This window comes from Chiloscyllium plagiosum, chromosome 19 (assembly GCF_004010195.1).
Source record: "Chiloscyllium plagiosum isolate BGI_BamShark_2017 chromosome 19, ASM401019v2, whole genome shotgun sequence".
In the NCBI taxonomy this organism is placed as follows: domain Eukaryota; kingdom Metazoa; phylum Chordata; class Chondrichthyes; order Orectolobiformes; family Hemiscylliidae; genus Chiloscyllium; species Chiloscyllium plagiosum.
Genome location: NC_057728.1, coordinates 39,779,275 through 39,806,137, shown reverse-complemented (window position 1 = coordinate 39,806,137; position 26,863 = coordinate 39,779,275). Strand labels below are relative to the sequence as shown.

Sequence of the window (26,863 nt, the reverse complement as noted above, 5' to 3'; positions counted from 1 at the left end):
TTAAAAAATATTTATATAATTGTAAATGGAATAAATATAACAAAGTACAAACCTTTTTAATATCTGGTCTCTTATTCTTCTTTTCATTTAAACACTGACTTGCAGTTAAATACATTTTCTCAATTGTCACAGAGTCCTGATCCTGCATCTTTTTATCAATGTAATCCTCGATAGACATTTCTTCATCTTCAATTTCTTCTTTGATATCAAACTTGAGGATTAACAGTAAAGTAAAAAAATCAGATTGCACCTATAATTATTTACTGGAATTCTAAAGACCTCAGTAAGGAAATCAAATTTGATACTTATAAACATTGTATTTCATTGATTAAAGAATTCAATGGTTGATCAGTGTATCTAAATCCTTAGATTTGTCAGTGTACTTTTGTTGTTGAATCTGATATCTTAGACTGAAGGGGGAGAGACAAAGCAGGAGTTGGGAGGGAGGATTGAAACTTTTTAAATCTTCCCCAGCTGGACATCAATCGTATCAAGTTGAATTGATACCCAGGTCATTTCTACAAATGTATATATGAAAATGTTGCATTACCAGTAATTGTGGTTCACGAGATTCATCAACGGGTGGAAGTCCTGTTATTAATTCTAATAAGACCTATGGTCCAACAAGAGGAATAGAACAGTTACTCATATTTTTCACAAGTTATCTTGAATGTTTTAAAACTACAACAGCTTGCAATACCAGTCAGTGAATCTGCAATTCCACTGGGGAGGATGATGTCCATCACATTTAGCCTGAAACTGCAGTCCCTGGCAAGTGGGGGTTATTGGTGACAGCCTTCATCAACCACTTCTACCTCTTCCTGATGCCAAGTCCCTCAATCAGACAGGGTGCCTGACTACAAAGAAATCCCCAAGGAGGTCATTGGCAAAACTGTTTTCTCAGAAGAGCAATCAACAAAATGGAGCAGCAGTGTCTAAAAAGTTGGATTTTAAACGTGTACTTCAAGCAAGAGATTGAGACAAGAAAGGGTTAACAGAAGAGTTCCAAAACATGGATTAAAGACTGGGAAATTAAAACTAAAGAATATTTACATTTATGTGGTTTAGGCAAAAAGGAAAAAGAAGATAGGATAGTACCAATAATAAGGAACAGGATCAATGTATTAATGGGAAATTATGAAACACCCTTATTCAAAATGAGGAGTCTATAGTCAGAATTAATGCTTGGTTTTCAAAAGACATACATTCCTTTCAGATAGTATTAAAACAAAGAAAAAAAGTCATAAAGTTGCTAAAAGAAAAGAATTGTAAATCTGACTTCTGGGAAAATTTTAGAATTCAACAAAAGAGAAATTGATAACGAAAGAGTGCAGAATAGGAATGTAAAACAGTAAGAAACATAAAATGAATTGTAAAAGCTTCTGTAGGTATGTTTTTTAAAAAAGGAAAAGATTCATAAGGACATAGGTGGTTCCATTAGAGGCAGTGACAGGACAATTTATGAAAAGAAATAGAGAAATGTCAGAAGTTAAATAAGTACTGTGTCTTTCTTCAAAGAGGAAGACAAAACAAGGCTGACACTATTAAGATCTAAGTATCCAGTGACAATGAGGAACTGAAAGAAAAATATTAATTAAAAAATTAGCTTTGGAAAAAATTAACTGGGCTGAAAAATTACAAATCTCAGGATCTCATTACCACGTATTGAAAGAGATGACGACAGATGGTGGTGGATACAATGGTTATCATCTTCTAAAATTCTAATTCTGCAGTAGGGCCTTCAAACTGCAACATTGCAAATGTAACCCCATTGTTTAAAGAGACAGAAAATGAGGAATTACAGACCTGTTAGCCTGATAACAATACCAGGGAAAATACTAAGATCTGTTATAAAGCATGTGATTACTGGATATGTAGAAAACAATTGCCTGACTTGGCAGAGTCAACATGGTTTTACGAATGGAAACTCATATGTGATAAAGCTATAGTTTTCTTGAGGTTGTTACTAACGGTCAATAAGGGAGAACCAGTGGATGCGATGTACTTGAATTTTCAGAGAGCTTTCCATAAAGTCACACACAGGTTAATAAACAAAAACTAAAGCATATTGAATTGAAAGTAATAGCACAGAATGAGGAATGGGAACTGGCAGAAAGCAGAGAATAGAAATAAATGGGTCATTCTCAGATTGACAGGATTGACCAGTGGACAACTACAGGGATAAGTACGTAGACCCCTAGCTGTTCACAATCTACATAAATGATTTGGATGTGGGGACCGATTGTAAACTTCCAAGTTTCCAAAGGATACAAAACCTGGTGGGTACACAAGTTGTGAAAAGGATGCAAACAGATTTCAAAGTGATTTAACTAGGCTGAGGGAGTGGGCAAGAACATGTGTTGAGGCATTCATTATTATGATATTTCATTTTGGTCTGGAGCTGAATTTGAAAAGTAAACTTTAACAGCAGCTTGATGTTTTTTTGGAAAAAAGAGCAAACAAACTGATATTTTCTTATGGGAACTGACCTGGCAAGTTAATTACAGGTTAGTAATTGTTTTAAGACTACAGCAGACACTTCAACACTAGGATATGTTATGCTCAAGAACTGGCAGCTGTTGGATGTTGAATTGGTCAATCAATGATGGAACGGTGCTGGCTAGCCAAATGATGAAAATGTAGAAAAACCATAGTTTGAATTGGTTGCTTTCTAGTTATCCTCCAGTTCAAGATTTGTTGAATGTTTTGAGGAAAGCTTTCCCAATTATAAGAAATAAATGAATATTCCTGGGAGCCTACTGGAAGCTGTTTGCATAGACTGCTGACTTCGGAATTCAAGCTCCTTAATGTTGTTGGAAATGCTCATCCAGGCAAGTGAGGAGCATCACAGCTGAGATGGCTGACCTTCTACAACCACAATCATAATGAGAGGTGATCTCAGAAACTTACAAAATTCTTAAAAATTCTTAAAGGGGTAGACAGAGTAGATACAGTAAATATATTTCCTCTGGCCGTTGTGTATACAACCAAGGCAAACCATTTAGGAATGAGATGACTTAGAACTTCACTCATCTCAGAAATTCTTCACCTCAAAGCAATGTGGATTTTCAGTTATTAAGTAAGTTCAAGACAGAGTCTGAAAGATTTCTGTTTAAAAGCATCAAACAACGTAGGGACAAAATAGAAAAATTGCAAGATGGATGGCAAGCTAATGATTCAAAACTGCAGAGTGGGGTTGAGAAGCTGAATTGCCTACTCCTACTCATATGATCTGAGGCAGTTAAAGTTGTGGTTCCCAACAGTGAGGAGATGGCAAGACAGCAGTGAACTAGTGAAATGTGGAGACAACAAAACAGTTGAGGATTTTTGGAGTAGGAAGGCGAAAACAGGAACAAAAGCAGCAGATTTTGTGTTTTTTTTTCATGATGAGTTATCAGAGTTGGAACTTTAGCTCAAGGTCAAACATGACAGCAAAACTGCAAATAATCTGGGTCAGCCTGAGGCTATGGTCAAAATGACAGGGGCACTGAATTTGTAGAAAGGCGGAATATAATAGTTTCAGACTTCTCAATGTTCAATTGGAACAAATTACAGACTACTAAGACTGGATGTCTAACAGTCTTAAGATGATTGAGGCTCAGAGCTCATGAGTGTATATGAAAGCCTATGTGTGTAAACAATGTGGCAAAAGGGCAGTTGTAGATAAGGAAGACAACAGGGCTAAGAGTTGATCTTTGGAGGACTCCAGAGGTAACAATACAACAGTGGGAAAAGAAACGTGCTTGGATTGTTCGTTGTATGATCAGATGGGTGTGGTTGAAAATAACACTGACCCAGTAACAAAAGATGAAAGAAGTGGAAAAGGATGTTGTTGTGCAATATGGAATATGCAGTATAATTCACTACAGTCAGTTTGGTTGTTTTCTCTATTCTTTCATGGGATATAGGTGTTACTGACTAGGACAGCAGTTATTGCCCATCCCTAATTGCCCAGAGAGTAGTTAAGAGTCAACCACACTACTGAGAGGCATCACTTGTATTAGGAGAAAGTGAGGACTGCAGATGCTGGAGATCAGATCTGAAAAATGTGTTGCTGGAAAAGCGCAGCAGGTCAGGCAGCATTCAAGGAGCAGCCCTTCCTGATGAAGGGCTTATGCCCGAAACGTCGTTTCTCCTGCTCCTTGGATGCTGCCTGACCTGCTGTGCTTTTCCAGCAACACATTTTTCATCACTTGTATCAGGTAAGGATGACAGATTTCCTTCTTTAAAGGACATTAATGAACCAGACGTTTTTTTTTTAATTGACAATGAACAGTGGTTATATATCAGGCTAACTTATTTATCATTCTTGAATTCAAAGTTCACCATCTGCCCTGGTAGGATTTGAACCCATGTCTGCAGAACGTTAGTCTGGGGTTCTGGATGATTAGTTCAGTGACATTATTACCATGCTACTGGCACCCCGTAACTTACACTGATCGCGGCTCAAAAACTCCATTTTTACTTTTTGCTTTTGTCACTATTTAGTGAATATAAAATTAACACACACAGAATGTGTGGGTTTCCCTGACTTATTCCAGAGGTGTTTAGGATGGGACTCAGCCCAGATTCCAGGGTTGAGAGTCAAGACCACCCCAAACGCCTGCCAATAGCTCTCAGAAAAAAGTCAAGAATATGCCGCTCTTTTTCAGCAAAGGGCAAGGGAAAATCCTTTCATACACATTTGAAGCTTATAAGTAACTTTAGTTTTCTGAGATATACACTCTAACGGTTTTACTAAGTGGAAAAAATTTGACTCGTTGAACCTCAGGAGAAATATCACTATTACTTACAATGCCAAAGCTAAAAACATCCGACTTTGGAGTAATCTCCCCACGCATTGCCTCTGGAGCCATGTATGCAGTTGTGCCGACAATTTTCTCAGTTAACATTGTTTGTGTTAAACGTGATGATGCTCGGCTAAGTCCGAAGTCTGAAATCTTAGGAACAAATAGAGCATCCAACAAGATGTTTGCACTGAAAAACAAAATGAGCAGCATACAATCTTTAAGGAGCGAAAATCTATATGCAAGGACATGAAGTCATGGCAAATATGCATATTATATCAGCTTCTTAGGGTTACTAAAATTCATATTCTATGCTCATTGTATTATATTAAGTACAGTGCCTCAGAAAGAACTATGAAATGGAAACTTCAATGCTGAAAATTAAATATTAATTAAATATTGTTAAAATTATGTTTCCTTGCACTATTTCGTACAGTGTGAACTAGGTGTGTGAAAGAATCCATTATAATGCAGGGGTTCTAATAATCAATAATTTATTTGACTTTCGTTTTATGGACAACTGTAAGAATTAGAATTATCAAAAAATTAATTTTGCAGTATAGAACTTGAATATTGCTGCAAAAAGACTGATTTTTGTCAAAGCTTTTCATCTTACATTTATCAGGACAAATTGCAAGAAATACCCAAAGGGAGAACAACATTTATACTAAAGAAATGGAGAGTGCAGATTTGTTGGCAAGTGGTCTTTGACTATAGACAAAAGTGTTGCCATGGAGAATGCATCAGTTAATGATAACTGACAGTTAACTGCCAATGTTGTTTACATTTTAAACAAAGCATGTTGAATCCCATCAATGTATTTTTCTGAGAAATGAATGAAAAAATGATGTTTATTTTGCTGTATTCACACAGATACAGTGAATGTACATGTTCTTCCTGTCTGCAAAGTACATGGTCCTGTGTATTAATATGAAGTTTAGAATTTTTGGAAAGATTCATAGCTCAGATGATGGATGAGGTCGTAGATTCATTTACCGAGCTGGTGTGTATTTCTGCAGACGCTCTGTTGCTTCGCTAGGTGACATTGTCAGTGCATCTTTGATAAAATGTTGGTGGTCTATCACACCTGGTATTTATGTGTTCATTGAGTGAGTTACAGTTGGAGTGCCTGGCCTCAAAGAATTTTCTTGCGTATTTCTGATGCAAGAGAATTCTTGGAAGCCTGGCTCTCCAACCATAACTGACTCAATAAACACATTAAACTGGACCCCATATACAAACCACTCCAATACAGAACTGGAAGTATCAAAAAAGCAGAGACACAAATACCAGGCAGGATAGACTTCCAACACTTTATTGAAGATCCGCACTATATCACCTCATGAAGCAATGAAACATCTGCAGAAAACACACCAGCTCAGTGAACGAATCTATGACCTCATTAATTTGTAGTTTCCAGGATATGCAAACATGCCTCATTACGCAATCCTAAATTGGTCGTCAGCATAAATCTTTTTAGACTCAGGTTTATATAGCATATGCTGTTGAATAATGGAATCACATCTAACGTTGGACACTGTTGAGAGTTTTGCAAGCGTGGGCTGGTTATGTATAGTTAGCACTTTACTTGTTAACAGTGATGGGGTTATTCTGTTTGAAATGATCAATCAGTCTTTGGGTTGTACAATATACTCACCTAGCATCACACTGGCACTGAAATTCATATACAGTAGCGCCTAGATATACGAACGACCCTGTTCACGTACAAATCGATTTACGAACAGGATTGTATGTAAAAGTTTGCTTCAATGTACGTACGAAATTCAAGGTACGAATGCAAAAAGCCTGTGTGCGACCACTTGGTTTCCTGCTTGCTTTGCTATGCGCTTGTTGAACGCAAAAGCTCTCGGGCCCCGCGTGATCTCATTCAGTTCGTCTTTGGCACGTGCGCTGTGAACAGCCGATCAAGCATTCTTACGCTATCCGAACAATGGGAAAAATTGATTCGGTTCGCGAACCGGGTCCCGGAACGGATTAAGTTCGCAAGTCGAGGTGCTACTGTACTACATTATTTATTTATGTGATGGGAAGAACATATTTTTGGCTAAGTCAACCTGACTGGTTTAAAATTTTAAAAAGACTGGCTGTTAACTGTCTATCATTCTCCACAGAAACACTTCTAATGATATCGAGTAATCAGTAGTATCATTGTTATTCTGCCTTTAGTTTGGTATTTCTTGTGAAATGTCCTGATGAATGCAAGTTTTATTCTCAGCAATAATCAAATTCAATATCCTGAGAACAAAATATGAAGTGCAATGAAACAGTAAACACACTTATGTTCTTTACCTTTTAACATCACGATGGATATGATTATTGTCATGTAAATATTTTAGTCCATTGGCTGTATCTCCAGCAATATTGCATCTTTTATTCCAAGAAAGTGGAGCTGTGTTATTCTGAAAGTATTTTGGAATTAATCAATTTAATACTGAAAAGAATATTATAGTTTACTGTTAAACAGGCTCTTCAAAATAAATATAACCACATTTTGATTGTTACCAAGTACAATTGTACTTACCAGACATGCCAATCTGTCTAGCAATGACCCATTAGGCATATAAGCATATACCAGGCAAGGGTGTTCTCCATCATTGGAAAAGCCAAGTAACTCAACCAGGTTTTCATGCTTTAATCTATAAATATGTCATATTATGGCTATCATTAGATTAAACAGTATTCTTTGAGAATTATTGGTGTAAATTATTTCTAAAAACTTGACATACTTAGCCAAAGTTTTAATTTCTTGACTGAACTGAAGTCTCAGCTCCCCCATGCTGACATTATGCTGATCCAGTGCCTAAACAATAAAATTAAATGCTAAGTTTTATAATCAGTGATTAAAATACACGTCATTTAATAATAAAAGTTACTTGGTGCTGCATTATGTGAATTGCTTTAAGAAACTTACAGGCCCAATATAAATGCTTTTTTTGTTGTTTATAAATAATGTAATAGAAAGTATATTTATGGTTAGAGATAATTTATTAGCTTGGATAGAGGATTGGCTAACTAATGGAAAGCAGAATATTGGAATAAATGGGTCTTTATTTGGTTGGCAAGATGTAGCACAGGGTTCAGTCAACTATTTACAATCCTGACTAATAACTTGAGATACAAGGATAAAACTGTAGTCAAATTTGAAGATGACACTAAAATAGGTGGGAAAGTGAACTGCAATGAAAAAATAAGAAATTTACGAATGGATATAGATGGGTCAGGTAAATGGGCCAAAATCAGCACCTGGAATCAATGAAGTATAAGGTTATCCATTTTGGTCAGAAGATTAGAAATTACTTAAATGGAGAGAAATGTCAGAGTGCTTTGGTGCAGAGGGATCTGGGTGCTTGAATCACAGAAAACTAACACACAGGAACAGCAGGTGATAAGGAAGGCAAAGAGAATTTTAGCATTTATTGCTAAAGAGATAGAGTATAAAAGTAAGGAAATGTTGGTGCGACTGTACAAGACATTAGTGAGATTTTGTGCAGTTTTACTTGTTGCACTGTAGTTGCTCTGGAGTCAGTTCACAGGAGATTTACTAGCTTGATTCCAGAGATGAGGGGTTTGTATTATGAAGACAGACTGAGCAGTTTCTTCTCAGCCTACACTCTATAGGGTTTAGAAGAATGACAGGAATTATAATTGAGGGGATTGACAAAGTTGACTTCGAGAGAGGATGTTTCTTCTTGTGGGGCAATCTGGAATGAGAAGTCTTAGTTTTAGGATAATGGGTAGCAGATTTAATACAGAAATGAGGAGATATTACTTCTCTCAAAAGGGTTATGAATCTATAGAACTCACTAATCCAGACTGAGATGGATGCTAGGATGTACAGTAAGTTTAAGGAGGAGTTAGACAGATTTTTACTTAATGGGTTGAAGGGATGTGGGAGTGGGCAGGAGAGTTGAGGCCAAGGTGAGATCAACCATGATCATATTCCATGGCCAAGCAGACTGAAGTGCCCAGACCTACTCCTAGTTTTAGTGTTCTAACGCAGAGGTGATCTGAATTCTAACCGTGGTTCTATGTGGCAAAGCAGCAATAGACAAATCAAGTCCAACAATTTAAAATTGGTTCTGTAAATTCTATGTTCTGAATATTATAATCAAGTACTGAAATCTATATAAGAACTTGAAAGGAAAGATGTAAAGGAAGCACTGTCATAATCTAATATTTCAAAAAAAAAGTTAATTAACATCTTGACATTACCACTGCATTTCCTATTTAACTGCCTAGTCTCTGAACCTTTTTAGGTCAAGTTAAAGCACAACACCACACTAAAAATTGATACAACGCAATATTTACCAACTCATATAGCAAGGGTGACTGAGGGAGAAATACTGATCAATCAATGCACCACATAATCACATGGCACATCCTTTTTGCACATATACTGAAAAATCTCATGATTTTAAAAGAGTTTTGTAATGCTTTCTGGACTGTCATAACATACTCAATCAGATGTAAACTTTCCAATCCTTAAATGAATCAAACAGTACTCAGAAACGCTAATTATTCAAGTGATACATGATCAATTGACGACTGTGAAAAACTTCCTACTCTTCTTTGCACCGAACAAGACCTGTCAGCCCTTCAACCCCGCAAATTTATCGTACCTGATCTGTACTTCGACTCGATTCAGTTTTGCTCCACATTCTTTGACAAGCATACCTAATTAAAATCTGTCCATCTCAGTCTTGCAAACATCATTTGATAGCAACAGCATTTATGCAAGGGAGAAAAATGCACAACTTCACAACCTTTAAATGAAAACATGCTTCCCTATTTTATTCCTGAATGGCCTTGATCTAATTTCAGAGATTCTTCAGAGTTTCCTGGTAGAGAATCTTCCTTTTAAGAAATGTAAGAATTTCCTTTTAAGTGTCTTATCCAAAAGACAGAATGGCTGACACCACTCCCTAGAACTACATTTAAGTGCTGACCTACATGAATTAAGGAGTGGAATTTGAACTCATGACAATGATACAGAGGTAGGACCATTCACAATTGGGGCAAAGTGACATGCAATAATAATCAGAATCAAAAAAAAGATTTTATAGCCATCTGCCAGCATCTTTGAAGGTAGGTTGGGAGTTAAGAAAGCAAGGAGAGGAGAGGGGAGACAGATAGCACAGAGAAGATATAGAAAGAACAGAGAAGAGATGGAGATATACTGTTGAGGTTAAATGGTTGAATCTTTATTTCTGATATTTGTAAGACCATTTTAAATACAGAGGAACCTAAATTATCTGAAGGACATGGGCGGGAAGTATGTTGTTCGATTAATTGAATTCTGGATAATCAAATGCTGGATAACAGTTCAGTCAAGCATCGGGATCTTGCCGGGTAATCCAATATTTGGATAATCAGATGCCAGATAATCAAGGTTCCTCTGTACTTCTTGTATCATGGAAGATAGTTTTTGATTATTTTCCTTTGTGTACTAAATTTTTTGTCCCAAGTACACTGGACTTATGAATTCGTTCAGTGTTTGAACATCCCCTTCTAAGCACTGTGAATCTACCTTTCCCTGTGGACTGACTGCAAAAATTCAAACAAGTCATTCACCATCACTTTCTCAAGCAAATTAGGGGTGAAAAATAATTGCCAACCTTGTTAGTGATGGGTGGTACGTGTATGGAATGAGCTGCCAGAGGAAGTGGTGGAGGCTAGTGCAATTGCAACATTTAAAAGGCATCTGGATGGGTAAATGAATAGGAAGGGTTTGAAGAAATATGGGCTGGGTGCTGGCAGGTGGGACTAGATTGGGTTGGGATATCTGGTTGGCATGGACGAGTTGGACTGAAAAGTCTGTTTCTGTGCTGTACATTCTATGACACCTATATCCCTTCAAATAATAAAAACTTAGTCTTGTTTTTAGATAATTAACAACTCATTGAGCATATAATAGCCACAGGGCTTTTTTAATGAGCCATTGCTTTACAGATGTTTTAGACAAGATAAAGGGGTACTGGTTGTGGTGGTAGTGGGCGGGGTGAGGGTTGGTGGCATGATGCACTTTAAAATTTAGCCCCATAGAATAATTATTGCATCATTGGAGGCAGCTGTTCAGTCTATTGTATCCATGTTAGTTCTCTGTAAAGGCAACTCAGGTGGTCCCACTCCTTCATCTTTTCCCCGTAGCCCAGTAATTTCAGTCTACTCTTCCGAAAATTACCCATTTCCTGTCTGAAAGCCAAAGTTGAATCTGCTTCCAACACATTCTCAGATAATACGTTCCTGAATCTAATCAGTCACTGTTAGAAAAGGTATTCCTCATGTTACTTCTCGTTCTTTTCTCAATCATCTTAAATACACACATTGTAATTGTACAGATTTCTTGTACAATTCATATTATTTCTCTTGAATTATTGATCAGCAAAAAACTAATCAACCTATAACTTAGTTTCATAAAAAATAAAATGAGACAAAATAAAAAAATGTGCTTGCAGCTCAATTATACAGTAGAAATTAATACTCACTGCTGTCAATTTTTTCACAGCCACCATTCTGTTATTTATGTAGCCTCTGTAGACAATTCCAAACCCCCCCTCACCAATCTTACTGCCACCGTCCGATACTGGACGCTCATCAAAGTTACCAGTCCTCTGCATTAACTCATAATAGTTGAAATTGTGAAGATCTGAAAGAGAAATTCAGAACGTTAGTAAACTACCAAAATGATAGTTCCCAATTTTTTAAAATCTAATTAATATTTTGTTTCCTGAATTTCACCACATTTTAACATTAAGCGATATCAGCCTTTACACAGAAATGTTTCATATTAATTTTGATATTCATCTTAACACTCAAAGAACAGGTTACTTACACATAATTGGTCATTTTAAACATTGAGAGATAATAGCAAAAGTATTTACAGTATGTATAAAATGACTTGAGTTTGGAGCCATTAAATATTGTTGTAAAACTCTCGTGAATTTTATAGTCACTTCCCATCTCCTATCAGCAATTGGCTGTGAACCAGTTGACTGAAAAAAAAAATGGCCATCTCACAGAAGTAGAACAAAAAAGGTTCTGCCTTTGATCTTCGAGCAAACTGGACTGGTTAGCAGCTCCAGCAGTGTTAGAACTCAGTAACAGGCATGGCTGGGTCTGCAAGAAACATTGATGCTTAGTGAGCAATTGGACACTTATGCAGGCTTGGAAGGAGTGGGTTTTGGAAACCAAACAAAGAGACACGAATGAGAGTGGAGGTGTCCCTTATTCATCATGATGCACATTCTGTTCCTTCTTTCTTTTCATCGCAGTTAAAGTGCTATTCCTATTCTTGCCTACCTTACCAAACCAAATAAATTATGTTTCTCTTTCCTTAAAAAAACTATTCAGAGATGTTACTGTACATATTTCTGGAGCAGGTGAGACTTGAACCCAGGTCTCCTGGCTCAGAGGTATGGAATCTACTACTGTGCCAAGAACCGTTACCAACCACATTATTATGTGGCCAGTTCAATTTTCGGCTGAATTGGTTGTTATCAAGCTCACAGCATGTTAATGATTTTGTTTTAAATAGCTGCCAATTTTGGCACCTGTCCACTACCATAGTACAGGTTCACAACACAACATCATCACTTGAGATTTTACATTTTCATAGGACATCAACAGTTCAGTTTGCAAATATAAAATGCTGGCTACAATTTTCTTTACTTCTGCTGCCAGAATTTCAGCAGTAATACCTCTAATTTGTCAGTGGCAAAATTGTTTCAAAATTATTGTTAATAGGTTGAACAGAAATGATCTCTATGGACAAGGAATTAACCTGAGTGGCGTTTTAGTTCTAAAATGCTACTCCGGTTAAATCCTTGTCCATGAGAATAATGAGACTGAATTTTACTGAATGCCAAAATATACCACCAAGTTTCTAATTCAAGGAATGTTAGAATCGAGTCGAACATTAAGTGGATAAATATCTGACTGGCAAAATACTCCTGGGATAAGCACTGCAACTTTTATTATTCATGTCACACCAGAAAAGAATGTTACAAATCAATGGCTATGAAGCAGATTGCTTGGTATCTGTTGGTATGTAATGGACAATTAATTGTACCAGCATATGCATTGGATACAAGTTAATGATAGTGATATTACATATCCCATTTTGAACAGAGTAATCTTATTAATTCTTGGTTTGAGGCATTCCATTTCAAGTTGTGCCAATTCTTCAGCATGATAATTAAAATTTATTTTGAAATCTTTAAGCACATTGTTCATATATCATACACGCAATGCTGCAAAACAACTGACTTACTTATTTCTGAACTGTCATAAGATGAACATGGTGGCGTTGAACTGTTTACCATTAAGGCAGTTTCTTTCTCACTGCTGCTGTCTGGATAGTGGCGGGTGTGTTCGTTATTAGAGACCTGTAGAATTGGCTTATAGGCAGAGTCACCGATAAGGGTATCATTTTTTTCAGGTAATGAAGCAGATGGTGTAGCCAATGGTACTTTATCTGTTAAGTAAAATCATAAATCAAAGTTTAAAAAAGCACTAAATAAAACCTTTAGGTCATGGTATTATCTGCTGCTAAATAAATCCCTATTCCCCTTTAGAAATAGACATAAGGATAGTTAAAACAACTATGGTCTTCCTGACGATCGTGGAGGCGGTTGTCTGGGCGACGATCGCAGAGGCTGCATGGTCGATGGTGGCTGTTGTCTGTGTGGCAGTGGGGACGGAAGTGACGTCATCGTTCGCTGCGGCAGTGCTGGCTGCAACGACCGCGTGGGCAATGGCACCAGAGCAGCTCCGGAGGTCGCGAGAAGTTTCAGGAATGGTCGAGGAATCCAGAGTGTGGGGGTGAGTACATGAAAGTTTTTTGTACTTACTTTCTTTGATGTTCGATAATGGCTAGGAAAAAGTGTTTGTTCAGTGTATGAATTTTTCTGAGGATGAAGAACAGCAGAGGTCCTTTGCAGGTCTGGGAGAGTGTTGTCCTGAGCTGGGGAAGGGCTGACTGCAGGGAGTGTAGGTAGCGGCGCATGGCTGCGAGCGTGGAAATGAGGATCCGGAGGGAGGTCTGTTGCTGGAGGCTTGGGTTTGTTGCAGGTACTGGTTGTCCTGGTTGGGTCCAAATTGTGTTGGTCCGAATGTAATCCGGAGTCCATGCGGGGTCAGTCGGATCCATAGGCAGGTACTGAGGAAAGAGATGTGGCTGTAGTAGCGAGTCTGTTTCAGGACGTGGCTGAAGAGCTTCAGGACAGAGGAGATGACCTGAGGGGTGCAGTGAGAGAAGGACTCACTTTAGATCCTTGTAGAGGGAGGAGGAGAGCTTCTTCAAGGTAGGCATCCTTGCAAGAGGATTTGCAGTAGGTTAAGATCAACTAGGAGAAAGTGAGGACTGCAGATGCTGGAGTACCAGAGTTGAAAAATGTTGTGGATCAGTCCAGCCATCCATCACAGCAGGTGAACCCCTTGTGGCCCAGCCTCTATGCTAGGGCAGCTTCCCCCTCTTGCAGAATTACCAGAGATGGCATAGTTCTCTTGAACCACATTAACAGAGCTTCTTCAATGCTAGAGAACCATTCTCATCCTCTTTCTTGCTGGAGAGAATGCTTGCTTGTTTGCCTTGTACTTCAAAACATTGACAAACTTGATGGTGGATTCTCTGACTCTTTAGCAATGTCTGCTTTTTGCTTTGTGCCATGGTTTTCCACTTTGTAGCAACTTCACTTTCTCTCCAATCACCAACATACAACTTTCTCACAGGCTCAGCCACACTTGCAGGGCTTGAATGTTCTTTCTCTGTCAGATCTTGAAATCAAATGATGATTTAGCATGGATCTCTGCTCTAACTGGTTGGCACGGTAACATGACAATCTCACCTGCGATCTGCTAATCTGAAGCTATGATATGTCAAGGCGTTCTTCTTTTGGATTGGATATACTGTTCTACTGGTGGGAATAGCTGACAATGTCGATACCTTCAGAACCTTGGGTTAGCGAATTGGACTTATCATATTTTCAGTGGTTGATGCACAAGAATAATTTACTAGAAAGAATTGAAAATTATTTTATTTATACAGCTCACACCTCAGGACATCATAAAATGCCTTGCAGTCAATTAAGTACATTCGAAATGCTTTCTATGCTGTAGTGTAGAAAACAAGTTACACAGACCTTGTGCAAAACAAACACAAACACAATAAATGACGAGATAAATTGTTTCTCACAATGTTGATTGAGTGATAAATATTGGTCAGGTCATCAGAGTTATCTCCCATGGAATCTTTTATATTCATCTGAGAGAACAGACAGAATGTTGCTTTAACTTGTCATCCTGCAACATTACAGCTTTGTTTTGAGCTCTACACAGGAGTGCAACCTAGACTTTGGTGCTCAAGTTTCAGGAGTGTAACTTGATACCACAATGTTCTACTCTGGTGAGAGGTCTACCAACTCAGCCAGAGCTAACATGATTAAAGAAGAACATGACTAGCAGTTGGGATGAAAATGGCTAAGTCAGAAAACTATAAATGGAGATTGTGCGATAGCACGATAAAATGTTCCAAGCAGCAGGACTCATAAATCAAGTGTAATACACTGCAAACTTAAACATGTAACATGCATATCAGATTTATGAAGTTCAACATTTACCATTAGCACAAGACACATATGCTTTGGTAAATCATCAAGACCACTCTTTTTCATTTTATATTTGGCATGTTAAATTAAACTTGTATCTTCAAATGGTAAATAAGTCCATTAGCTATGAAATCTCAAAATGTCCTTCTGAGTATATGTACTTACAATTGCAGATGTAATCTGGTTCTACCCCAATACAAGGAGATGTAAAGTGTGGAGTGTTGAACGTTCATTCTGAGAACATGAACAACTTGCATGTCTTGACATAGAAGCAGGGATTAACTGAGCCAGAAGGTACAGTTTTAGCCAGAAGACTAAAAAAGTTGTGAAGCTAAGTAAATTGCGTAAAATATCTAATAAAAGTAAAAGGACAGAGAAGTAAATTGAGAGCTAAGAAATGGCAATTATGCTGCCCTTAAGAGTTAATGAAAAACTTTCATCATCACCATCTCTTACACAATAAAACATTGCATCAACTTTATTAAATTATTTTTAAACTGTCACTTCAAATAATTTAAATTCAAGAGGTTGATGTGGATGAGTTTCTAAACTCAGGAACGTGTGGAAGATAAAGTAGTGTACATTGTAGAACTGACGCTATTACTGAACCCATAATTTTCTTTCTAAACATAAAAATCTCCAACAAGTCTTCTTGACTATCTTTAAGCTGTAAAATGATTTCATCATGTCATTTTTTGTCACGTGTTTCTTATTTCTTCTCGTAAGGCTTAATTCTACTTCTGTTTGATTCCTCCCAGATTGGTTCTTAATGTCCCTGTGCTTACATAGTTTTATGTTCTTCCAGCAGCATCAATAAAATAGTTCTACGCTTGTCTGATCCTGCCCGCATCTTCTTCACCGTGTTGAGCCAACATCTGCTACTGTACTTTTATCCAAGGCAGCTTATCTGCTCCTCCCACTAAAATGGCCACACTCACGGAGAGGGTGGTGCATGTATGGAACAAGTTGCCAGAGGAAGAGATGGAGGGAGGTTAAGCTACAGTATTTTAAAGTCATCTGGATGGGTATATGATTAGAAAGTATTTAGAGGGATATGGGCCAAATGCTGGCAAATGAGACGAGGTCAAATTGGAATGTCTGGTTGGCGCAGATGAGTTACACTGAAGGGTCTATTTCTGTGCTGTATGACTATGACACAACCAACATACCAGGACTAATTGTACAAGTCTGACCTCTCCGTAAAATATCTGAAAACTTTTGACGAGATTCTCTCCCAGGTTACACATCATGCCTGCCAGATAAATGCGAGGTGCTGCATTTTGGGAAAGCAAATCTTAGCAGGACTTATACACTTAATGTATGGTCCTAGGGAGTGTTGCTGAACAAAAAGACGTTGGAGTGCAGGTTCAAAGCTCCTTGAAAGTGGAGTCGCAGGTAGACAGGATAATGAAGAGGGCATTTGGTATGCTTTCCTTTATTGGTCAGAGTAGTGAGTACAAGAGTTGGGAGGTCATGTTGCGGTTGTACAGGACATTGGTTAGGACACTGTTGGAATATTGCGTGCAATTCTGGTCTCCTTTCTTTTGGAAAGATGTTGTGAAACCTGAAAGGGTTCAGAAACATTTACCAGGGTTGGAGGGTTTGAGCTACAGGGAGAGGCTGATCAGGCTGGGTCTGTTTTCCCTGGAGCGTTGGAGGCTGAGGGGTGACCTTATAGAGGGGGCATGGATAGGATAAATAGACAATGTCTTTTCCCTGGGGTCGGGGTAGATTGGGTTGGGATATCTGGTCGGCATGGACGGGTTGGACCGAAGGGTCTCTTTTCATGCTGTACATCTCTATGACTCTATTATTCTTGCTAACTGAGTTAGTGGAGAATTGCACCCCTTGAGATCCAATAGTGAGAAGGTAGGTGGTTTATTTTGGAATCTTGCAGGGTGGAGGTCATGAGGATAGGACAGTCAGGGGGTTAGAAACAAGGTGTAGCTTTCATGGCAACTTTCTTCCACCAAATTGCTAACCTGACTGGTTCCAGAATGGTGAAAATGGAGAATCCTCCTTCCCTAACCTAGCAGGCAGGGTGCCCAGTCAATTTTCTTATCCGCCAAGATGGCAGGTAATTGTCTGGTGGCACTTGGAACATTGGAGCTGGTAATTGACTTAAGGGCTTTAATTGCTTGCAAGATGACAAAGCATGTAACAGATGAGATAAGCAAATGCAAATATCTCACCAAGCCTAGCTCACCAAATTATTTGCCTTTCTTACCACTACTGGGGTTTTTGGGGGTGTGGAATTGCACTCTAATTACTTCTTGCAAGCTCCAGGCCCATCCTTCAAACGTCATCTCCAACAATTCTCCAATTTCCTAACACTGCTGCACAAATTTCTTACAAATCACATCTTATCTATACGAAACATCATTACCTTTTAAAAAGGTTAATCAAAAATATCTAGGTGAATATACTTTTAATAATCATGAAAGTGGTTTTACACAGTTTTTTTGCAATTGCTCACATTTATCATAAAATTAAGTCCAGAAATATCACTAATCTCCTGCAATAAATGCTGTTTGACTTTATTTAATCATCTTTAACCGTAACTTCATGGGAGATCCACTCATTAGACAAAAAGGACTGAATGAAAAGACTTATTTAATTCTTTATCAAGATGTGATTTTGAAAAGAATACTTGAAATATTTATAATACACAACTCAGAAGAAAAAGAAAAAGCAAGAATGCATGCGCTGCTGGAAATGCTACTGCATAGGATGTTTCAATGCTTTGCATTTTTCAAAGCACAACAGACAACTTTTAACAAATGCTTACATTAATATTCAAGTCAAGTATACAGTAAACTAAAAAAAAAAATCCTTACCTGGAAGTACCAAGCTAGCTGCAGCTAGAAAATTATTTTGGATCAAGATTTCCACAAAATCATTGACTGTGGCATTAGTTGTTCCCCAGTCAAACAGAAGCTCTGCAGTAGGGCTCCTGCCCTTAGGAATCAATCCTTCAAATCTCCTGAACACAAAAATTGTTTGGTTCCATGTAAAACTGTTTGGTCAAAGTCCACATTAAAACTAATGCTGCCTCAGCAAGAAACCGTGGACAGATCTTTGAGTTGGCGCTCAGATATCAGAACTAAAGAGATGTATCCTAATCGTGCAATATCATTAGTAGTCACCCAGCACTGACTTTCCATAAATTGGCCGATTAATGTCCAATGAATATACTTAACATTCAAGGGGCCCCTCTTTTGGTGCAGTGGTAGTGTCCCTGTCCCAGACCAGAGAGGCCTGGGTTCATATTCCATCTACTCCAGAGTGTGCAATAACATCTCTGAACAGGTTGATTCCTAGGTAAGGGATATTGGGCTGGGTGCTGGCAGGTGGGACTACATTGGATGAGGATATCTCGTCGGCATGGACAGGTTGGACCAAAGAGTGTTTCCATGCTGTACATCTCTATGACTCTAGTGTGTCCTGATGCTCTTCAATAAGCTGAATAAAAGTCTCTATAGTCAACAGTTAATTAAAGGCAATAGGCAAGCTCTCCATCTGGATGGGCAACATTATGCTGTGTTTTGGTTTATTTTCTGTGTTTTAACATGGCGCCATACATGGGGTCACTAAACAATGTTTTCACTGTATTTATAATAAATACATGTGACAATAAATCAAATCAATGGTCCCTTTGGTTCTGGTATCAGTGTGGAAGGAGCTGCCTCCTGCCATTGCAGATAAAGCAGAGGACACATCCATTTTGAAGTGCCTTCTAAGCAACTTTTAAAAGATATATTTTAAAAACACCTATAATTGCTGGATTAACATTTTGGAATCCTTGCACACCAACACAGTATGGCCAAGTAGATATGAAGGTGTCAAAGTCCGCCTTGTGTAAATTTAGGGTCACCAGGACATTATTGGTTTAAGGCAAGACTTCCACACCCCTGTAGAGAGGAAGTCCTGCCTCTGAGAGCTGAAGGGCAATCTATTGGCCAACTACTCTCTGGTTGCAGTAGCGCTGCTAGCAGTGGTTACCATTGCTGGGACTGCATGGTAAGGGGCCACGTAACTGGCATTATAAGGTATATTTGGGGAGAAACTCCCCCTTTCCTACCATCACACACGTAGTGAAAGCTACTAGGCTTGGCAGGGGTCTCTCCTCATTTGATTAAATGCTGGTGGCAGCTGGGAGAGGCCCTTGTGGGCAGACAACAGTCTCAATTCACTCATAAGCAGACTGGCCTCTCAGTGCCCACATACTTCTGATAAAACTGTGGCAGGTAGGGGGTGCAAGTTTTGACATTGGTGCCATGGCATAGATTTTACCAGCTACCCACTCCCACACCTCTCATCTCAATACCAGTGTGGGAGGGGTTGGAGGCATAAAAGCCAGCCTCGTAAGTGAATTAAATGCTTAGTTGCTTTTCAATCTGATACCTTCTGCATTTGATCAGTTCCATGCATGATAGTGTAAAACAATTTTGAGAATAAACTTCATCCCGTATCTGCAATTAATTTTGCAGGGTGTAGATTGGATGTTTTGTTGTAATTAAAAGCAATTTCTTAAAGCTGGACTCTTAAGCCAACGTTTCATAGGTACAAATTACTATCTTTCGAACATTTGAGTAATGTCACAGTGGTAGTGTCCTGAACTCTTGAGCAAGGAGGCCTGGATTCATGTTCAACCTGCTCCAAAGGTGTGAAATAACTCCACACAGATTGACTTAAAATGTAGAGTAATTGTGTTTGACCACGTGATCTTTTGTATCAACCTGAAAAGTGGTTAACAATTTGACTTTTCCTGATTTTGCTATGGTAATTGGTTAGAAATTAACACTGGCTTCAAATTAGCAGTGAATGTGAGCCAAAGGTCAACTTATTTGGTGTTTACTGGGATCTTCCTCAGTGTCATGTACTACCTTCAATCAATGGCATCCCTTCAACAGTCTTACCTACCTTATATGTAACTGGCTGTATCTTAGTTCTCCTGTAGACTTTTTTATGCTTACTGCTAGTTTCTTCCAACCATCTTGTGGATCCAGCATGTCTGATAGTTCTTGGATGAGCCCCTGTTTCAAGTGGCGGATGTAGGATTGTGGAGTCAATGATTCATTCATTTTCCTTCATTTATTAGAAAATAAATATTTGAATCAGTCTTACAAAAGAAAAACAAACATAAATAATACCAAGATCAGAAGGCAAAAGCTCAGAAGGAAATGGGACAAATGTTTGCAAAAGAAAACTCAAGGATCAATTTTCACTTATTAGCAGAGCTGACAAATCTTGCAACCTGTCTGTCTGGAATCAGCATAGACAGGCAGAAGACTGGAAGAGCTGGAAATGTGTTGCTGGAAAAGTGCAGCAGGTCAGGCAGCATCCAGGGAACAGGAGAATCGACGTTTCGGGCATAAGCCCTTCTAAGGAGCTTATGCCCGAAACGTCGATTCTCCTGTTCCCTGGATGCTGCCTGACCTGCTGCACTTTTCCAGCAACACATTTCCAGCTCTGATCTCCAGCATCTGCAGACCTCACTTTCTCCTCCTAGAAGACTGGAAGAACACAGCAAGCCAGGCAACCTCCTGCCTGTCTATTTTAGATTCCAGAATTTGCAGGGTCTTTTTGTCTCTGTCCGAAAGCAACAGCAGTCAGACTCATTCGACTTGGAAAGCTGAGCCTCAATCATATTTTTGTTGATCAAAGGAAGCAGCTGACTAACAGTTAAAATCAGTGTTGGGAAATTAGGAGTAAGCGTTAAGAGACTTGGGTGCTTTTGTACAAGGAACTTAAGGTTAGCATGCAGGTGCAGTAAGCAAGTAGAAAGACAAAGAGCATGGTGACTTTCATTGTACTCCAATCCCTTTACAAATATAATCCAGTCTTGTTACAATTGCAGTATTGGTGAAATCACAGCTGAAATATGGCGTGGAATTCTGGTTTCCATATTTAAGGAAGGATATAAAGGATACATACGTTGGAAGTGGAAGAGTGAAACAAAAAAAGAGTGGGCATGATGGATGTCAGGTGAATTCTTCAAATGAAAACCAGGTCAAATACATTAAGTTTAGAAGGGAAAGGAAGTGGAAAATAAATTTGCAAGCATAGCATGGGCATAAAAAGAAAGTTAACATAAAATGTGATCAAAAAAGGTTGCAGCAAGTTGTAAGTGGTAGTAAGAGATGGATTGAGTACCATTACAGTCAAAAACAGTGATATATACTTAGTACAGTGTAGACTAGAATACTTAAAGAGTACTTTGTATTGTGTTTACTAAAGAAGAGCAGTCTGATCAAGTACTGGTAGAAATGGAGACAATAGATAGTCTGAAAGTTGAAAGGTGCCAAAAAAGCTAGCAATGGATAGGGTAGATCTGAAGCCTCGTCCAGATGATTTGTAGCGCAGGAGCCAAAGGATGTCAGAGTGGAGATAATGAAAGGGCTTGTTTTCATTTATCAAGCTTTTAAAGATGTGCAAATTGTATTCGAGTGGCAGACGCCACACATTCCTCAAGAAGGAGTGCAAGGATAGTCCTAGCAACTATGAATATACAAATTAAGAACAGGACTATGCCATTTGGCCTCAAACCTGCTCTACCAGTTAAATCATAGCTGATCTGATTATTCTTCCCACTTAACTTCCATTAACTTTCTACTGACTTGCTCATCAAGAATTCATCTACGACTGCCTTAAAAACATTCAACAATGTTGCTTCCACTATCCCCAGAGAAAGGGAGCTCCAAAGACTGAAATCGGAGAAAAAAATTCTCATCTTATTGGATAACTCCTTATTTTGAAGCAGTGATCCTTAGTTCTAAACTTTCCCACAAGAAACATCCTTTCTACCTCAATCTTGTCAAAAAGAATCCAAAAATAAATGTTTCAATCAAGTCACCCACTTCCTCTGAAACTCCAGTGAATAAAATTTCATCAGCCAGATTACCTTTGCTAGTAATTGGTCCAGTAGACCTTCTCTGAATTGCTTCTGATGTATTTACTTTTCCTTAAACAGAGACCAATACTGTACTATGTAGTATTCCAGATGTGGTCTCATTAATACTCTGTATAGCTGAAGCATAAACTTCTTACGTTTGTATTCAGTTCCCTTCACAGTAAGTGATAACATTTTATTAGATTTTCTAAATACTTTCCATATTTGCACATCAACTTTGTGTGTCATGAGAACACCAAATCCTTTTGCATCTGAGAACTTTCCAATTATGCATCATTTAGATTAATCCCACTGTCGTCCCATTCCTTCCCCCTACCAGTCAAAGAAAAACGCTCAGAGACAATGTAGTTTTACCTCCAACTTTATTCTGGGCCCTGGAGGGAGAGAGATCGATCGCCCATGTGCACAGAGACATGAGTTCACAGTCTTCTATGGAACAGCAGTTTCTCAATGAACTACAGTCATTTTACAGGGAGGAGCATTCAGATAAGAAAACATACATTAATTGGGTGAGCGGTACAATCAACGAGTATCAATAGCAGAGACCAAGCTCTTCACTGTTATACAATGAATGTTCTTAATCTTGTTAACTTGATTCATACAATGGAAAATTTTTCCCTTGTTAGCTGATCTTGCATAACTGAATGCTTCCAATATTGTTAAATGGCTCTACATAATGACTGCTTTTCCACCTTGTTAACCCACATCCTATTGTTAACTATAAGTTTTTTATCTGATCGGAGTCATGCTCAGCTGAACCTTCAGTTTCACAAAACTCAGAACTTAACTTTTTTCCCTGCTGCTGCACAGTCTCACCACCAAAAATGGACAATTTCACATTTTTCCATTTATCCTCAATTTGTCACAGGTTTGCTCACTCACTCAACCTAATTATATCCTTTTGCAGCCACCTTATGTCCGCTTATCCATCTTCATATCATCAAATTTAGCAACTTTACTGAGTGGATAGAAAGCACATTACCATAAACAACAACTGCAATATCGACAGAGACACATCGGTCCAGTCATAAATACTGTCCAGGGCATCAAAACGACTCGCTTTATTTTAACAATAGTGCTATGGGATCGTTTGCTTTTAGCTGTGAGGGCAGAGAGGATCTTGCTTTAAATTATCACCCTTGGCACTGCATCAACACTACACTGGAGTGTGAACCCACAAACTTCCCCATTAGAGACAGGCTGCTGCCGCTGTTATTGAAATAAATAACGTTTTATAAGAAGCTGATATGTACGTTACAGTAAGATACTCTGATGCCATTGCAAGGCTGTACAACTCAAACTTAACAATACAGGACCAGGAGTAAGACAGTTCACCCCTCCCGTCGCCAGGGATTGCACTGAACCATCGACATGGTTTTAACCCGAATGAAGCATTGGAGGCCGAGTGGCGTTCACCGCAACTCCACACCTGATGGGCAAGGAGGGGGGAAACCGGGCCGGCGCCGACCCTGGCCGACCGTCAAACTCCCGAATACCGCGAGGGCTGAACTTCAGCACGCGCGGGGAGCGCGGGGAGCGCGGGGAGCGCGGGGCCCACACCTCCCCCTCCCGTTACCATGGGAACACAACCCTCACTCACTCGCTCGCTCCTAATCCTCACTCGGGTAATTAACCGCTCTGCTAACGTCACTTCCGCTCGCCACGCCCCACGCACCCGTTTCCTCCCGGTGACCGGAAGTTGGAGTTCTGCTTTTTGAAGGTTTCTCTGAGAATCCGTTTCTTCCTGCTATTTCCTTATTTCTATTTAAATTCAAGACTGGGTTACGAATGGAAGGTAGCCATTCTTTAGTGGTTGAGTACGTGATATTTGGTGATCAAGCAGCCTATTGTTTTTTTTTCCCCACGCCTTTGATTACCTGTTGGGTCACTGGGTAGTTATGTCCAGGGATGTTAATCTTTGATTCCTGCAGTTTCGAGGATGAGACCAAGAGGATGGGGGCCCCAACCACACACATTTCTGACCTCCAAGAGTTTTAACATCTCTGTCAAATCTTCTCATAACTTTCTGTTCTCCCAAGGATAACAGTTCTGGCTTCTCCAATCTATTCACGTAACAGAAGCATCTCATTCTTGGGAGCATTTTTGTAAAAGCAACTTACTGCGAATGCTGGAAACTGAACTGAAATCAAAAGATGCTGGAGGTCGCAGCAGATTAAGCAGCATCCAAAGAGAGAAAGGAAGTCTAGGTAACTCTTCATAAGACCTCTGTGAAGAGTCATTTAGACTTGAAATGTTAGCTTGCATTCTCTCCATGGACGCTGCCTGACCTGCTATGATCTCCAGCATTTTTTGTAAATATTTTCTGTGCCATCTCCCATACCTTCACATCCTTCCTGGTGTAGTGCTGAACCAGTGTACTGCATAGATTCATCATAACTTTCTTGCTCTATGTGTACACAAGAACCAAATAATGAGCGGCTCCAAGAAGAGAGAATCTAAAATTATCCCCTTGATGTCCCATGTGATTGTCACCATCAATATTTGGGTTACCATTGAACAGAAATTGGACTGGAACGGCCATACAAATACTATGGCTAAAAGAGCAGATCTGAGTTTGCAAATTGTGGAATGAGTAAACCCATACTAGATACAAGATGCCCTGCAACAACTAACCAAGTCTCATTTAACAGCTTCCAAACTTATGACCTGCCCAATAGAAAAGGGCAAGGGCAGCAGATGCATGAGAACACCACCTGAAAGTTCCCCTTCAGGTCACACATTATACTGACTTGTAATTATGTTGCTGTTCTTCACTGTACAAGTGGATCAAAATTCTGCAACTCTTTTCCAAACACCTCTGTGGGAGTACCTGCATCATTTAGATGGTCATGTTTCAAGAATGCAGTTCACTGCCATCTTCTAAAGAACAATTAGGGGTGTGCAACAAATGCTGGCATTGTTAGCAATGTTCACAGTTCATAATAGCACTCTACTAGTTACAGCTTGACAATCCAAAAATGACCCATTTATTCATACACACTACTCCCGGTTAGCCAGCCAATCCTCTAATGATACTTATTTGCAAATCCTGCACCATGAGCATTTATTTTATGTAGGAATTTTTGCATTGGCACTTTATCATTGAAAGCTTTTTGGAAATTCTAGAACATCATCTTTATAGAGTCCCCTTTAATCACCTTGCCAGTAAGTTCTTCATAAAGGCTAATAAATGAGTGAAATGTGATATCCATTTCACAAAACCAAATTGATGTATACTGCTATGATTTTTAAGTTTACCACCTTAATGCATTACAATGTTTTTTTCAATGATAGATGTTAGGCTAACTGGTCTACAGCTTCCTGCTTTCTGATGCCCTCCTTTCTTGATAGAGGTATTAAGTTGTTGTCTTCCAATCCACTGGAACCTTTAAAAAAATCAGTGGAATAATTGACGATTGCACTTAACGCATATATTGTCTTTGCAGCCATTTCTTTTCAAATCCTAAGATACTGGCTACCGTATCTAAGAGACTTGTCAGCAATAGCTGATCATTTTCTTATTTTCTCCCTTTTCCTGAATATTATGATGGTTAATTTCCTCTCTCCCATTCACCTCTTTAAATATTCTTGGGTTTTTTTGTTTCTTTGGTCGTGAAGACAGACAGAAAATACCTATTCAAAGTTTTTGCCAGTTTCTTGTCTCTCATTATTCCCCTAACTCATCATCTAAGATACCAATACCTGCTTTAGTTACTCTTTTCCTTTTTAAGTATTTTTAGACACCTTTACCATCTATTTTTTATGTTTCCAGCTAGCTTTAGCTCATGTTCTAATTTCTCTCTTTTTCTTAGTTATTCCTTGTTTGTTCTAAGATCACTCCAGCCTTCTGATCTAGTATGTGTTATGGACTAGACCAAACACCCTCAAAATATATTAAGAAGATAGCCTACACCTAACTTTTTCTTATTTTAAAGGTAGTATAAGGTATTGCATTTCACATGTAATTTGATTGGTCAAACCTCTTGATTTTAGCAAAACGTGCTTTATTTTTGCACTACAGTTATGCAGACAAAATTAAAATAAAATAATTGGCTTAACTGTTTCAAAATGCTTAACAAAAAATATTTTAACTACTACTGATTAACTGTTCCAATATGGTAACATCCCATAAACACATCCTTGGCAAAGGCAAATTCAATAAAATAGATTGTCGCAATCCTAGCAGCAGGAAGAGAACCCGAACTTTTAGATCTAACAGAGAGAGGAATAAGTGCTTCCACATCCATCTTCAAGACCCCAGCAAATGCAGAAAGCTAAAACTAAAACTCCTGGTTTTGTGGGTGTTTGACCCCACCCATTCAGGCTGCTTCTATTGTTCCAACTTTAAAAATAAACCCAAGGTCTCTCAAAATGTTTATTTTGTTGGCTTTGAGCAGACTGCTTGTCACCTCTGTCTCGATCTTTCTTCATAAAAACATCCAGGATAAAATACACCTCTTAAAAACCATCTGATTTTTCATATTGTATGCTTTTCCTTTCAATTTAACACCATTCTTAAATTCCTTAGTTATAGATAG

General features: G+C 38.7%; 1 protein-coding gene across 2 annotated transcripts in view; it reads right to left on the bottom strand.

Moving 5' to 3' along the window:
• The window catches only part of irak4 (interleukin-1 receptor-associated kinase 4), a 35,127-nt gene extending 11,334 nt beyond the window's left edge, over window positions 1-23,793 (bottom strand). Inside the window, exons 1-11 of one of the 2 annotated variants that reach the window (XM_043709613.1) lie at window positions 23,308-23,793; window positions 20,336-20,500; window positions 18,250-18,395; window positions 13,078-13,281; window positions 11,294-11,454; window positions 7,535-7,608; window positions 7,330-7,444; window positions 7,098-7,207; window positions 4,794-4,977; window positions 551-613; window positions 53-211 (exon numbers count right to left, since the gene is read on the bottom strand). In XM_043709613.1, coding sequence (XP_043565548.1) covers window positions 53-211; window positions 551-613; window positions 4,794-4,977; window positions 7,098-7,207; window positions 7,330-7,444; window positions 7,535-7,608; window positions 11,294-11,454; window positions 13,078-13,281; window positions 18,250-18,395; window positions 20,336-20,500; window positions 23,308-23,372 — 1,446 coding nt within the window. In that variant the 5' untranslated portion in view covers window positions 23,373-23,793. The remainder of the gene's footprint in view (window positions 1-52; window positions 212-550; window positions 614-4,793; window positions 4,978-7,097; window positions 7,208-7,329; window positions 7,445-7,534; window positions 7,609-11,293; window positions 11,455-13,077; window positions 13,282-18,249; window positions 18,396-20,335; window positions 20,501-23,307) is intronic. The other variant, XM_043709614.1, reaches the window with a different exon arrangement.
• Between the last annotated feature and the right edge of the window lie 3,070 nt (window positions 23,794-26,863).